The 12,572-nt window shown below is 44.7% G+C and overlaps 1 protein-coding gene and 1 long non-coding RNA gene across 2 annotated transcripts; both read left to right on the top strand.

Annotated features, from left to right (window-relative positions):
* Window positions 1–2,623: 2,623 nt before the first annotated feature.
* Window positions 2,624–5,341, top strand: LOC148152324 (uncharacterized). Its single transcript, XM_088003655.1, has 2 exons — window positions 2,624–4,807; window positions 5,270–5,341. Exons 1-2 carry the CDS (start codon window positions 3,290–3,292, stop codon window positions 5,339–5,341), a joined length of 1,590 nt encoding a protein of 529 aa, XP_087859781.1. The 5' UTR covers window positions 2,624–3,289.
* A 231-nt stretch (window positions 5,342–5,572) lies between these two features.
* On the top strand, window positions 5,573–12,169 carry LOC148152323 (uncharacterized). Its single transcript, XR_015762315.1, has 2 exons — window positions 5,573–9,380; window positions 9,487–12,169. It is a non-coding gene; the product is annotated as an uncharacterized LOC148152323 (long non-coding RNA).
* The last annotated feature ends 403 nt before the right edge of the window (window positions 12,170–12,572 follow it).

The following is a 12,572-nucleotide window of genomic DNA, read 5'->3' as shown; positions in this document are numbered from 1 at the left end:
CCCTACCATCCCTTGGGGGGCCTGCAGGCCCACGACATCCGGCAGCACCACCTTCGGCTCCCTCGTGGCGGGCCTATAGCTCCTCGACCGAAGGCTTCCGGATGGCAAAAGCGCTCCCCTTTTATTCCAGGGACACTCCCCCGCCGGCCCAAAGGCCACCCGCCCCCGACCCGAGCTCCAAAAGAGTTTGGAGGGGCCCAAAACACTCCCAGACATAGGGCAGCACCACCCCATGCCGACTTATGGCGAACCGCTTCGCCGGGAAACCAAAAAGCACAACAAGCACAAAGTAGTCACCACCAAGCACAACTCCCCCTTCCGCCGAATGGCTGAACCGTTCCAGCAAATGACTGGACCCCTCTACCCGGGATCGGAGCACCGAACCCGGGCAGAGGCTCAGACGTTCTGCGGGACCCCTGGACGTCTCCTTATGGCTCGTGCCTCTGGGAAGGCAGCCATTTGGGATCATCACCCTATGATTCCGTATGTCAAAAGGCCCTCACACCCAAGGCAGACCGCACCGCGGCTCGACAGGTGGAGGCCATTTGGCAGCATGACCTCGTGCTTCCGTATGACTCGAAGACATCCGGCAGCACCACCGTAGGGTCCCTCGTGGCGGGCCCATAGCTCTTCAACCAAAGGCTTCCGGATGGCAAAAGCGCTCCCCTTTTATTCCCGGGACACTCCCCCACCGGCCCATACGCCACCCGCCCCGGACCTGAGCTCCAAGAGATTTTTTCAGGGCCCAAAACACTTGCAGACATAGGGCAGCACCGACCCATGTCGACTTATGGCGAACCGGTTCTACAGAACCGGGCCGCTCCAGGCGCCGACGGACCCCGGGCTTTTGTAACCGGGAACCCGCCCGACCTATGCTCCGAACCCCGCGTCTCTGGGACCTCCGGGGACCCCGAACCCGACCCTACCATCCCTTGGGGTTCCCTGTAGTTCTCGCCGCGCTCTGTCTTCAGAGTAACGCCTCCCGCTGGGTCCCTACCTCAGGGGAACCGTCGCCCGACCGCCCGGAGGGCGGCCGGGCGGCGGGACGCCCGCCTGGGACCCTCCTAGCATCCCGTGACCTCTGGAGCTTGACCTTTCGGGCCTGCAGGCCCACGACATCCGGCAGCACACCCTTCGGCTCCCTCGTGGCGGGCCTATAGCTCCTCAACAAAAGGCTTCCGGATGGCAAAACAGCTCCCCTTTTATTCCCGGGAACCTCCCCCACCGGCCCAAAGGCCACCCGCCCCGGACCCGAGCTCCAAAAGAGTTTTGAGGGGCCCAAAACACTCCCAGACATAGGGCAGCACCGACCCATGTCGACTTATGGCGAACCGGTTCTACAGAACCGGGCCGCTCCAGGCGCCGACGGACCCCGGGCTTTTGTAACCGGGAACCCGCCCGACCTACGCTCCGAACCCCGCGTCTCTGGGACCTCCGGGGACCCCGAACCCGACCCTACCATCCCTTGGGGTTCCCTGTAGTTCTCGCCGCGCTCTGTCTTCAGAGTAACGCCTCCCGCTGGGTCCCTACCTCAGGGGAACCGTCGCCCGACCGCCCGGAGGGCGGCCGGGCGGCGGGACGCCCGCCTGGGCCCCTCCTAGCCACCCGTGACCTCTGGAGCTTGACCTTTCGGGCCTGCAGGCCCACGACATCCGGCAGCACACCCTTCGGCTCCCTCGTGGCGGGCCTATAGCTCCTCAACAAAAGGCTTCCGGATGGCAAAACCGCTCCCCTTTTATTCCCGGGAACCTCCCCCACCGGCCCAAAGGCCACCCGCCCCGGACCCGAGCTCCAAAAGATTTTTTCAATGCCCAAAACACTCCCAGACATAGGGCAGCACCGACCCATGTCGACTTATGGCTGCAACCATCAACCCACAAGGTCACGGATCGACCCCCCAACCCGTGCTTCTTCAAATAACCAAATGTCACCCACACCTCCATCCCGTTGCCCGGTCAAAGGGCCGACGGAAACAAGTCAAGGCAGAGTTAAAAACAAAACTTCAGCTAGAGGAACTCGTACACAATTCCTGTGAAAATGAGAGCCGGACTGAAAGCGCTGTTGTACCCTGCCCCCGTCCCTCGCAGACATAGGGCAGCACCACACCATGTCGACTTATGGCTGAAACCACACACCCACGGGGTCACGGATCGACCCCAAACACGTATTTCTTCAAATAACCAAATGTCCCCATGTGGCTAAAGTGCTTCCTCAGGGCAAAGGTGACCCCCCCGCATCGCTTCCGACCCCCCCAGACCTCCATCCCGCATTTGGAAACGCTTTCCCCATTCGCCTGACTCCACGTGTCAGGAATGAGCCCAAACGGCATCACCCCCGAACTCAGAGAAACCCTCTCCACAGTGGAACACAAGGACCCTTCCAAAACCAATACAAGAGCTCCCCCGAGTGTGTCTGCGAGGACACTGCGGGTCCGCCCGAATGGCTAAAACTGATCCCCAAATCCCCATTCATGTGCTGCACCGTGGCCAGGGGGATCGTCATAGACTCTAGGCAGCAGAAACCGCCATGGCGCAGCATATTCAATGACAGGTTAGGCCATCGGGGATCCATTCCTCTAACCCTAACCCTAACCCTAACCCTAACCCTAACCCTAACCCATCCTGTCCAAAACGAGGAACTGGGCCCTCAACCTCGGCAGCAGATGTGTCATCATCGGAGACTCCAACGTAGCGAGGTTCCCGAACGTGAGCAACCCGGATCTGCAGGTCATCAGCTTCTCCGGTGCCAGATGGAGACATCTGACACACCTGTTTGGAAGAACGCAGATCAACGAGGGTGTCGAGCGTCTGATCCTCTCTCTGGGGATCAACCACAGATCCCAGAGAAACAAGGAAGCTGTTGTGAGAGAGATGAAGGCAGCTGTGAGAGCTGCCCGGACCAAGTGTCCTAATGCAGATGTTTATGTTCCTGAGGTCAACTTCTCATCTGCTCTGCCTCAACATGAACAGGCAATCCTCTCTCACCTGAACACTCACATCATGCAGCTTCCTCTCTACATCCCTGCACTGAAGAAGACGTCCTTCACGGTGGCCAGGGACAGAATCCACTGGACCAAGGCCACTGCATCCCGTCTTCTCAACCACTGGGGTGAGTGGTTAAAATAGATTGCCCTGAGAGCCTTGGAGAGAAGGAAGGGCACTCTCAGATTGTACATAATAATATCTGTAATCTTTCAAAATTGTTTATTCTGAGTGATGCACAGCGTTCCCTTTTGAGCAGAGGTCTAACTTTCATTCCGAGTCAGGTTGACAATAAACAAATAACTAAAATGCAAATGAGGTTTGAATTACAAAAGTATCACAGAAGAATTAAACTAGCAGTTTATTACAAAGATGATGTATCTAACAGTAATAAGAACCTACATTTCTTACCTGAATCCGACTGGTCTCCTCCAATCGACGCTCTCCCTCCTGAGGTGGGAAAATTAATTAATAAAGATCTAAAATACCTAGACAAAAACTTTAAATTTAGTAAAACCATACCTAACCTAACTATAGAAGAAAGTAAAGCACTTAAAGAATTAATGGATAACAAAAATATAATAATTAAACCTGCTGATAAAGGCAGTGCTATTGTGATTATGGATAGAGAACAGTACCTGTGGGAGGGCTATAAACAATTATACAATCAAACATATTATAAGAAATTGGATGCTCCTATTTATAAAGAAACAGCCCCCCTAATTAGAAAAATAATTGACAATCTACATAAAAAGAAATTCATTAATGCTAAACAAAAATCTTACCTGCTTGGGCCTCCTGAACCCAGAGCCAGGAGATTTTATTTGCTCCCTAAAATACACAAAAAAAGAGAAGCTTGGAGCAAGAAAAATGAGATCCCACATGGAAGACCAATTGTTTCAGACTGTGGGAGTGAAACATATAACACAGCAGAATTTATTGATCATTATTTATACCCTCTATCCATATTGCATAAAAGCTATATTAAAGATACCTATGATTTTATTGAAAAAATCAAATTAATTTCCCTACCTCAGGACTCTATTCTATTTACCATTGACATAGACAGTTTGTACACTAACATTGATATAAATGAAGGAATTAGTTGCATTAAAAGAATATTTTTTAAGTACCCAGATTCGAGGAGGCCAGATCGTGAATTAATCCAGCTGCTGGAGATCAACCTGAAAAGGAATGACTTTGTTTTTGACGGAAACTTCTTCCTGCAAGTGAAAGGTACAGCCATGGGTAAAAAATTTGCACCTGCCTATGCAAATATATTCATGGCTGACTGGGAGGAGGGTGCCCTCAGCACTTGCAGAAAGACCCCTTTATTTTATTTCAGATACCTGGACGACATCTGGGGGGTCTGGACTCATTCTGAAGAAGACTTTAAGGAATTCCTCAATCATTTAAACACATACAATCCCTCCATTACAGTCAAGTCCACTACAAGCGTTAAAGCGGTAGATTTTCTGGACACAACCACCTTTAAAGGACCAAATTTTGACACGACACACAAATTGGATATCAAGGTTTTTTTCAAAGAAACAGACACACATGCCCTCTTATTTAAAACCAGTTATCACCCAAGGCACACATATGCCGGCCTCATCAAGTCACAACTCCTCAGATTCCACAGGATATGTACGCAGAGAGCAGATTTTGAGGAGGCTGTTAAGATCCTGTTCTCTGCACTTTCCAAAAGAGGATATTCCAGGACTTTCCTCAGGGCATGTAGGAAAGGCTTCCTTGAGTCCAGACCCCCCGATCCGTCTCCCCTACTTCCTCTGATCACAACTTTCACCTCTTCAGCAGGCCAATTTGTATATAATATCAAACAAAATTTCACCAAATTCCAATCAGAAACCTCTTTACTTCAAAATTATAGAATAATTGCGGCATATAAAAGGAACAAAAATTTGAGAGACTTCCTAGTTAAAGCTGAAGTCAAACCTCTGGAGAAACCCAAGGTGAAAGGTCAGAGTGATTTTTTCAAACAGTTGAATTGGGTACAAAATAAATTTAACAACACAATTTTTAAATTAGATCAATTAGGCCACCCTAAATTAAAAAATTGTGTTTATCTAATCACATGTAAAATTTGTAAAATGAATTATGTCGGCGAAACGGGAAACACCCTCCTCACCCGTTTTGTCCAACACAGACATAATATTCAAAAGCAAAAAAAGACACATGTACCCCTAATTCGACACTTTATTAGGCACGGTTGGACCTCTGTTTCGGCTCTGGTGCTGGAATCCAACCCGGCGTGGTCTCCGGCCCAGAGGAGGAGAGCTGAAAGGCTCTGGATCCACAGGTTGGACACTAAGATCCCCAGGGGCCTCAACGAGAGATAGGCTGCACTGTTGATTCTCCGGGCGGGACGTGCCCGTGCATCTGGGTGGGGAAGAGGGCAAGAGGCATTGGTTTGGGGAACCAATATTGGTTTCCTGACCTTTGACCTTGAACCCAAACCCTGCTCCAACCCGCAACACTCGTCCTAACCCTTACCCTAACCCTAACCCTACCCTACCCTAACCCTAACCCCTAACCCTAACCCTAACCCTAACCCTTGACCTTTAACCTAAACCTAACCTTTCCCCTCCCTCCTTGCTTCCTGAATCCTTAACTTGACCCTTGACCTTTAACCTAAACCTAACCTTTCCCCTCCCTCCTTGCTTCCTGAATCCTTAACTTGTCCCCTGACCTTTAACCTTAACCTAACCTTTCCCCTCCCTCCTTGCTTCCTGAATCCTTAACTTGTCCCCTGACCTCTAACCTTAACCTAACCTTTCCCTCCCTTCTTATCCCTAAATTCTTAACTGGACCCCTGACCTTTAACCTCAACCTAACCTTCTCTTCCCTCACAGCTTCTCCTTCAATCTAACTGGCTCTCCTTTCATTACTCTATCACTTTTCCCCTCTTTGAAGTTTATAACACCAACATAACAAAACACCACTAGCTTAATCTGAGTCCGCTCAGAGAAAGCAACTCACACCCACCCCGGAATATGTTTTTACATATTCTAAGCAGCATATACAGTACATACAAAACAAAAGGTAGTCCTAGACTACCATCTCCATATACACCAACTTAAAGATAGTCCCTGTTGCCGGGAATGGTTTGGCATCGAGTGAGAGCGCCGACCCTTTGAGGTACATAAGGGGCAATGATCCGGGGCCGGTGAGCCCACCACCTCAGAGAGTGAACCCATAAACCAACGTTTTGCCTGATCCTCGGCCATCCTTCCATGGTGCTTCAGGTTGTTGCAAAACATAATTACTATCTACACCCACACGTACAAACAACAAAACCCAACCATACCCCACCATAACACCAACAACGAAAACTACTCCTTATCGCTATACTAATTTCCTTCCTTCCTTTCTCCCTTCTCCTCCCCTCCTCCCTTCCTCAAACCCTCCCTTTCCCTCATCCATCCTATATTCTTCATCTAATTTCCTACCCACTAACTTCCAACTCAATTATTAGTCCCATAATTCAAAAAATTCCCCTCTTTACATTTTTCCCACAACAATTTGTGGACTTATTTTTTTATTTTTTTATTTTTATTTCTTCATGTTTAAAGAATATTTCATTCCCCTATACATAAAATAAATTTAGTTATTAAAAATTTATAATTAAAATATAATAAACCATTAATTATAATAACTTAGTAATCATAGGAAAAACAAACTTATTGATATAGACCTTTATAACAAACTTATTTTGAAGGAGCTTAACAACTAAGGACATTGGTAGGTCAGGTGACCGTAACCATAACAACCGTGAAAGGATTCCTTCTGATACGGGTTCAACGAGGGAAAGCCCACAGGGGCGGAGCCTTCTAGACTGAGAGGACTGCGATTCACCGGAACAGGAGAAACCAACGGTTAGTTTATTGATCATCTCCTTACTTTAATTTTACCTACTTACCAAAATTTGATTACTTACCTTAGCCCTTTATTTATTCTCCTTATTCCAACCAACCACTCGAGCCAACGGAAGGGTAACAACGATCCACAAAATCTAGGTGAGTTCACACCATTGGATAGCACCTTTAATCCCTACTCCATTACAATAACTCTCCACAATAGCGAATGAATACAAATCTTGATTTAATTGAAGATTTAAAACATTATTCTCAAGAATTGAAAGCCAACCCAACAAATTAATAATACCCAATTTAAGGGACCACAGAAATTCACGAGGAACACAAGTAAAAATAAAAATTAAAATTAAATTATACATAGAATGTTTAAAGAAGGAATCAATAATTTTAATTCCACTTGTGTTCACAATCGTTTAAGACTATCCTTATTCTGTATAGATCACCAATAATACCCTCCAATTGAACACGGAGCTCCTACTCGGAATCTGATCACTCCGAGGGGCCTCTGCTTGGCGAGGGCGTCTGGTGATAACCACGGCCGAAACGTCCGTTTGAGCCAGCAGTTCACCACTGATGATGGAGCTCTGAAATTAATTAGTTAATTAGATACGACTTGGAATCAAAACAAGACCATTGTTGTGTTTCCAACAACGTTACTAAACTAAGGAAATTTAAAACAGTCCCCCTACAAATAACTTAAAAGACAACCTATTACTTTTTAGAAAAAGCGCGCTAGGGAAAATATATCTTACAATCGGAACTTGTATGCACTAACCTTTCATCCTTTACTGTAAATTCAATCTCCCACAATTTTAATTGAAACTTAATTAGATAACCTTACCTTAGGTTTACCCTTGACCTTTAATCTAACCCTAACCTTTCCCATCCTCTCTTTGCTTCCTGAACCCTTAATCTTGACCCTTGACCTTTAACCTAACCATAACCTTTTCCCCTCCCTCCTTGCTTCCTGAATCCTTAACTTGACCCTTGACCTTTAACCTAAACCTAACCTTCCCCCTCCCTCCTTGCTTCCTGAATCCTTAACTTGACCCTTGACCTTTAACCTTAACCTAACCTTTCCCCTCCCTCCTTGCTTCCTGAATCCTTAACTTGACCCTTGACCTTTAACCTAAACCTAACCTTTCCCCTCCCTCCTTGCTTCCTGAATCCTTAACTTGACCCTTGACCTTTAACCTAAACCTAACCTTTCCCCTCCCTCCTTGCTTCCTGAATCCTTAACTTGACCCTTGACCTTTAACCTAAACCTAACCTTTCCCCTCCCTCCTTGCTTCCTGAATCCTTAACTTGTCCCCTGACCTTTAACCTTAACCTAACCTTTCCCCTCCCTCCTTGCTTCCTGAATCCTTAACTTGTCCCCTGACCTCTAACCTTAACCTAACCTTTCCCTCCCTTCTTATCCCTAAATTCTTAACTGGACCCCTGACCTTTAACCTCAACCTAACCTTCTCTTCCCTCACAGCTTCTCCTTCAATCTAACTGGCTCTCCTTTCATTACTCTATCACTTTTCCCCTCTTTGAAGTTTATAACACCAACATAACAAAACACCACTAGCTTAATCTGAGTCCGCTCAGAGAAAGCAACTCACACCCACCCCGGAATATGTTTTTACATATTCTAAGCAGCATATACAGTACATACAAAACAAAAGGTAGTCCTAGACTACCATCTCCATATACACCAACTTAAAGATAGTCCCTGTTGCCGGGAATGGTTTGGCATCGAGTGAGAGCGCCGACCCTTTGAGGTACATAAGGGGCAATGATCCGGGGCCGGTGAGCCCACCACCTCAGAGAGTGAACCCATAAACCAACGTTTTGCCTGATCCTCGGCCATCCTTCCATGGTGCTTCAGGTTGTTGCAAAACATAATTACTATCTACACCCACACGTACAAACAACAAAACCCAACCATACCCCACCATAACACCAACAACGAAAACTACTCCTTATCGCTATACTAATTTCCTTCCTTCCTTTCTCCCTTCTCCTCCCCTCCTCCCTTCCTCAAACCCTCCCTTTCCCTCATCCATCCTATATTCTTCATCTAATTTCCTACCCACTAACTTCCAACTCAATTATTAGTCCCATAATTCAAAAAATTCCCCTCTTTACATTTTTCCCACAACAATTTGTGGACTTATTTTTTTATTTTTTTATTTTTATTTCTTCATGTTTAAAGAATATTTCATTCCCCTATACATAAAATAAATTTAGTTATTAAAAATTTATAATTAAAATATAATAAACCATTAATTATAATAACTTAGTAATCATAGGAAAAACAAACTTATTGATATAGACCTTTATAACAAACTTATTTTGAAGGAGCTTAACAACTAAGGACATTGGTAGGTCAGGTGACCGTAACCATAACAACCGTGAAAGGATTCCTTCTGATACGGGTTCAACGAGGGAAAGCCCACAGGGGCGGAGCCTTCTAGACTGAGAGGACTGCGATTCACCGGAACAGGAGAAACCAACGGTTAGTTTATTGATCATCTCCTTACTTTAATTTTACCTACTTACCAAAATTTGATTACTTACCTTAGCCCTTTATTTATTCTCCTTATTCCAACCAACCACTCGAGCCAACGGAAGGGTAACAACGATCCACAAAATCTAGGTGAGTTCACACCATTGGATAGCACCTTTAATCCCTACTCCATTACAATAACTCTCCACAATAGCGAATGAATACAAATCTTGATTTAATTGAAGATTTAAAACATTATTCTCAAGAATTGAAAGCCAACCCAACAAATTAATAATACCCAATTTAAGGGACCACAGAAATTCACGAGGAACACAAGTAAAAATAAAAATTAAAATTAAATTATACATAGAATGTTTAAAGAAGGAATCAATAATTTTAATTCCACTTGTGTTCACAATCGTTTAAGACTATCCTTATTCTGTATAGATCACCAATAATACCCTCCAATTGAACACGGAGCTCCTACTCGGAATCTGATCACTCCGAGGGGCCTCTGCTTGGCGAGGGCGTCTGGTGATAACCACGGCCGAAACGTCCGTTTGAGCCAGCAGTTCACCACTGATGATGGAGCTCTGAAATTAATTAGTTAATTAGATACGACTTGGAATCAAAACAAGACCATTGTTGTGTTTCCAACAACGTTACTAAACTAAGGAAATTTAAAACAGTCCCCCTACAAATAACTTAAAAGACAACCTATTACTTTTTAGAAAAAGCGCGCTAGGGAAAATATATCTTACAATCGGAACTTGTATGCACTAACCTTTCATCCTTTACTGTAAATTCAATCTCCCACAATTTTAATTGAAACTTAATTAGATAACCTTACCTTAGGTTTACCCTTGACCTTTAATCTAACCCTAACCTTTCCCATCCTCTCTTTGCTTCCTGAACCCTTAATCTTGACCCTTGACCTTTAACCTAACCATAACCTTTTCCCCTCCCTCCTTGCTTCCTGAATCCTTAACTTGACCCTTGACCTTTAACCTAAACCTAACCTTCCCCCTCCCTCCTTGCTTCCTGAATCCTTAACTTGACCCTTGACCTTTAACCTTAACCTAACCTTTCCCCTCCCTCCTTGCTTCCTGAATCCTTAACTTGACCCTTGACCTTTAACCTAAACCTAACCTTTCCCCTCCCTCCTTGCTTCCTGAATCCTTAACTTGACCCTTGACCTTTAACCTAAACCTAACCTTTCCCCTCCCTCCTTGCTTCCTGAATCCTTAACTTGACCCTTGACCTTTAACCTAAACCTAACCTTTCCCCTCCCTCCTTGCTTCCTGAATCCTTAACTTGTCCCCTGACCTTTAACCTTAACCTAACCTTTCCCCTCCCTCCTTGCTTCCTGAATCCTTAACTTGTCCCCTGACCTCTAACCTTAACCTAACCTTTCCCTCCCTTCTTATCCCTAAATTCTTAACTGGACCCCTGACCTTTAACCTCAACCTAACCTTCTCTTCCCTCACAGCTTCTCCTTCAATCTAACTGGCTCTCCTTTCATTACTCTATCACTTTTCCCCTCTTTGAAGTTTATAACACCAACATAACAAAACACCACTAGCTTAATCTGAGTCCGCTCAGAGAAAGCAACTCACACCCACCCCGGAATATGTTTTTACATATTCTAAGCAGCATATACAGTACATACAAAACAAAAGGTAGTCCTAGACTACCATCTCCATATACACCAACTTAAAGATAGTCCCTGTTGCCGGGAATGGTTTGGCATCGAGTGAGAGCGCCGACCCTTTGAGGTACATAAGGGGCAATGATCCGGGGCCGGTGAGCCCACCACCTCAGAGAGTGAACCCATAAACCAACGTTTTGCCTGATCCTCGGCCATCCTTCCATGGTGCTTCAGGTTGTTGCAAAACATAATTACTATCTACACCCACACGTACAAACAACAAAACCCAACCATACCCCACCATAACACCAACAACGAAAACTACTCCTTATCGCTATACTAATTTCCTTCCTTCCTTTCTCCCTTCTCCTCCCCTCCTCCCTTCCTCAAACCCTCCCTTTCCCTCATCCATCCTATATTCTTCATCTAATTTCCTACCCACTAACTTCCAACTCAATTATTAGTCCCATAATTCAAAAAATTCCCCTCTTTACATTTTTCCCACAACAATTTGTGGACTTATTTTTTTATTTTTTTATTTTTATTTCTTCATGTTTAAAGAATATTTCATTCCCCTATACATAAAATAAATTTAGTTATTAAAAATTTATAATTAAAATATAATAAACCATTAATTATAATAACTTAGTAATCATAGGAAAAACAAACTTATTGATATAGACCTTTATAACAAACTTATTTTGAAGGAGCTTAACAACTAAGGACATTGGTAGGTCAGGTGACCGTAACCATAACAACCGTGAAAGGATTCCTTCTGATACGGGTTCAACGAGGGAAAGCCCACAGGGGCGGAGCCTTCTAGACTGAGAGGACTGCGATTCACCGGAACAGGAGAAACCAACGGTTAGTTTATTGATCATCTCCTTACTTTAATTTTACCTACTTACCAAAATTTGATTACTTACCTTAGCCCTTTATTTATTCTCCTTATTCCAACCAACCACTCGAGCCAACGGAAGGGTAACAACGATCCACAAAATCTAGGTGAGTTCACACCATTGGATAGCACCTTTAATCCCTACTCCATTACAATAACTCTCCACAATAGCGAATGAATACAAATCTTGATTTAATTGAAGATTTAAAACATTATTCTCAAGAATTGAAAGCCAACCCAACAAATTAATAATACCCAATTTAAGGGACCACAGAAATTCACGAGGAACACAAGTAAAAATAAAAATTAAAATTAAATTATACATAGAATGTTTAAAGAAGGAATCAATAATTTTAATTCCACTTGTGTTCACAATCGTTTAAGACTATCCTTATTCTGTATAGATCACCAATAATACCCTCCAATTGAACACGGAGCTCCTACTCGGAATCTGATCACTCCGAGGGGCCTCTGCTTGGCGAGGGCGTCTGGTGATAACCACGGCCGAAACGTCCGTTTGAGCCAGCAGTTCACCACTGATGATGGAGCTCTGAAATTAATTAGTTAATTAGATACGACTTGGAATCAAAACAAGACCATTGTTGTGTTTCCAACAACGTTACTAAACTAAGGAAATTTAAAACAGTCCCCCTAC

Source organism: Poecilia mexicana, unplaced genomic scaffold (assembly GCF_051168715.1).
Source record: "Poecilia mexicana isolate PSO_F unplaced genomic scaffold, ASM5116871v1 ptg000107l_RagTag, whole genome shotgun sequence".
NCBI lineage: Eukaryota > Metazoa > Chordata > Actinopteri > Cyprinodontiformes > Poeciliidae > Poecilia > Poecilia mexicana.
Note: the sequence above shows the minus strand (reverse complement) of the source record. Positions and strands in the feature narration are given on the sequence as shown.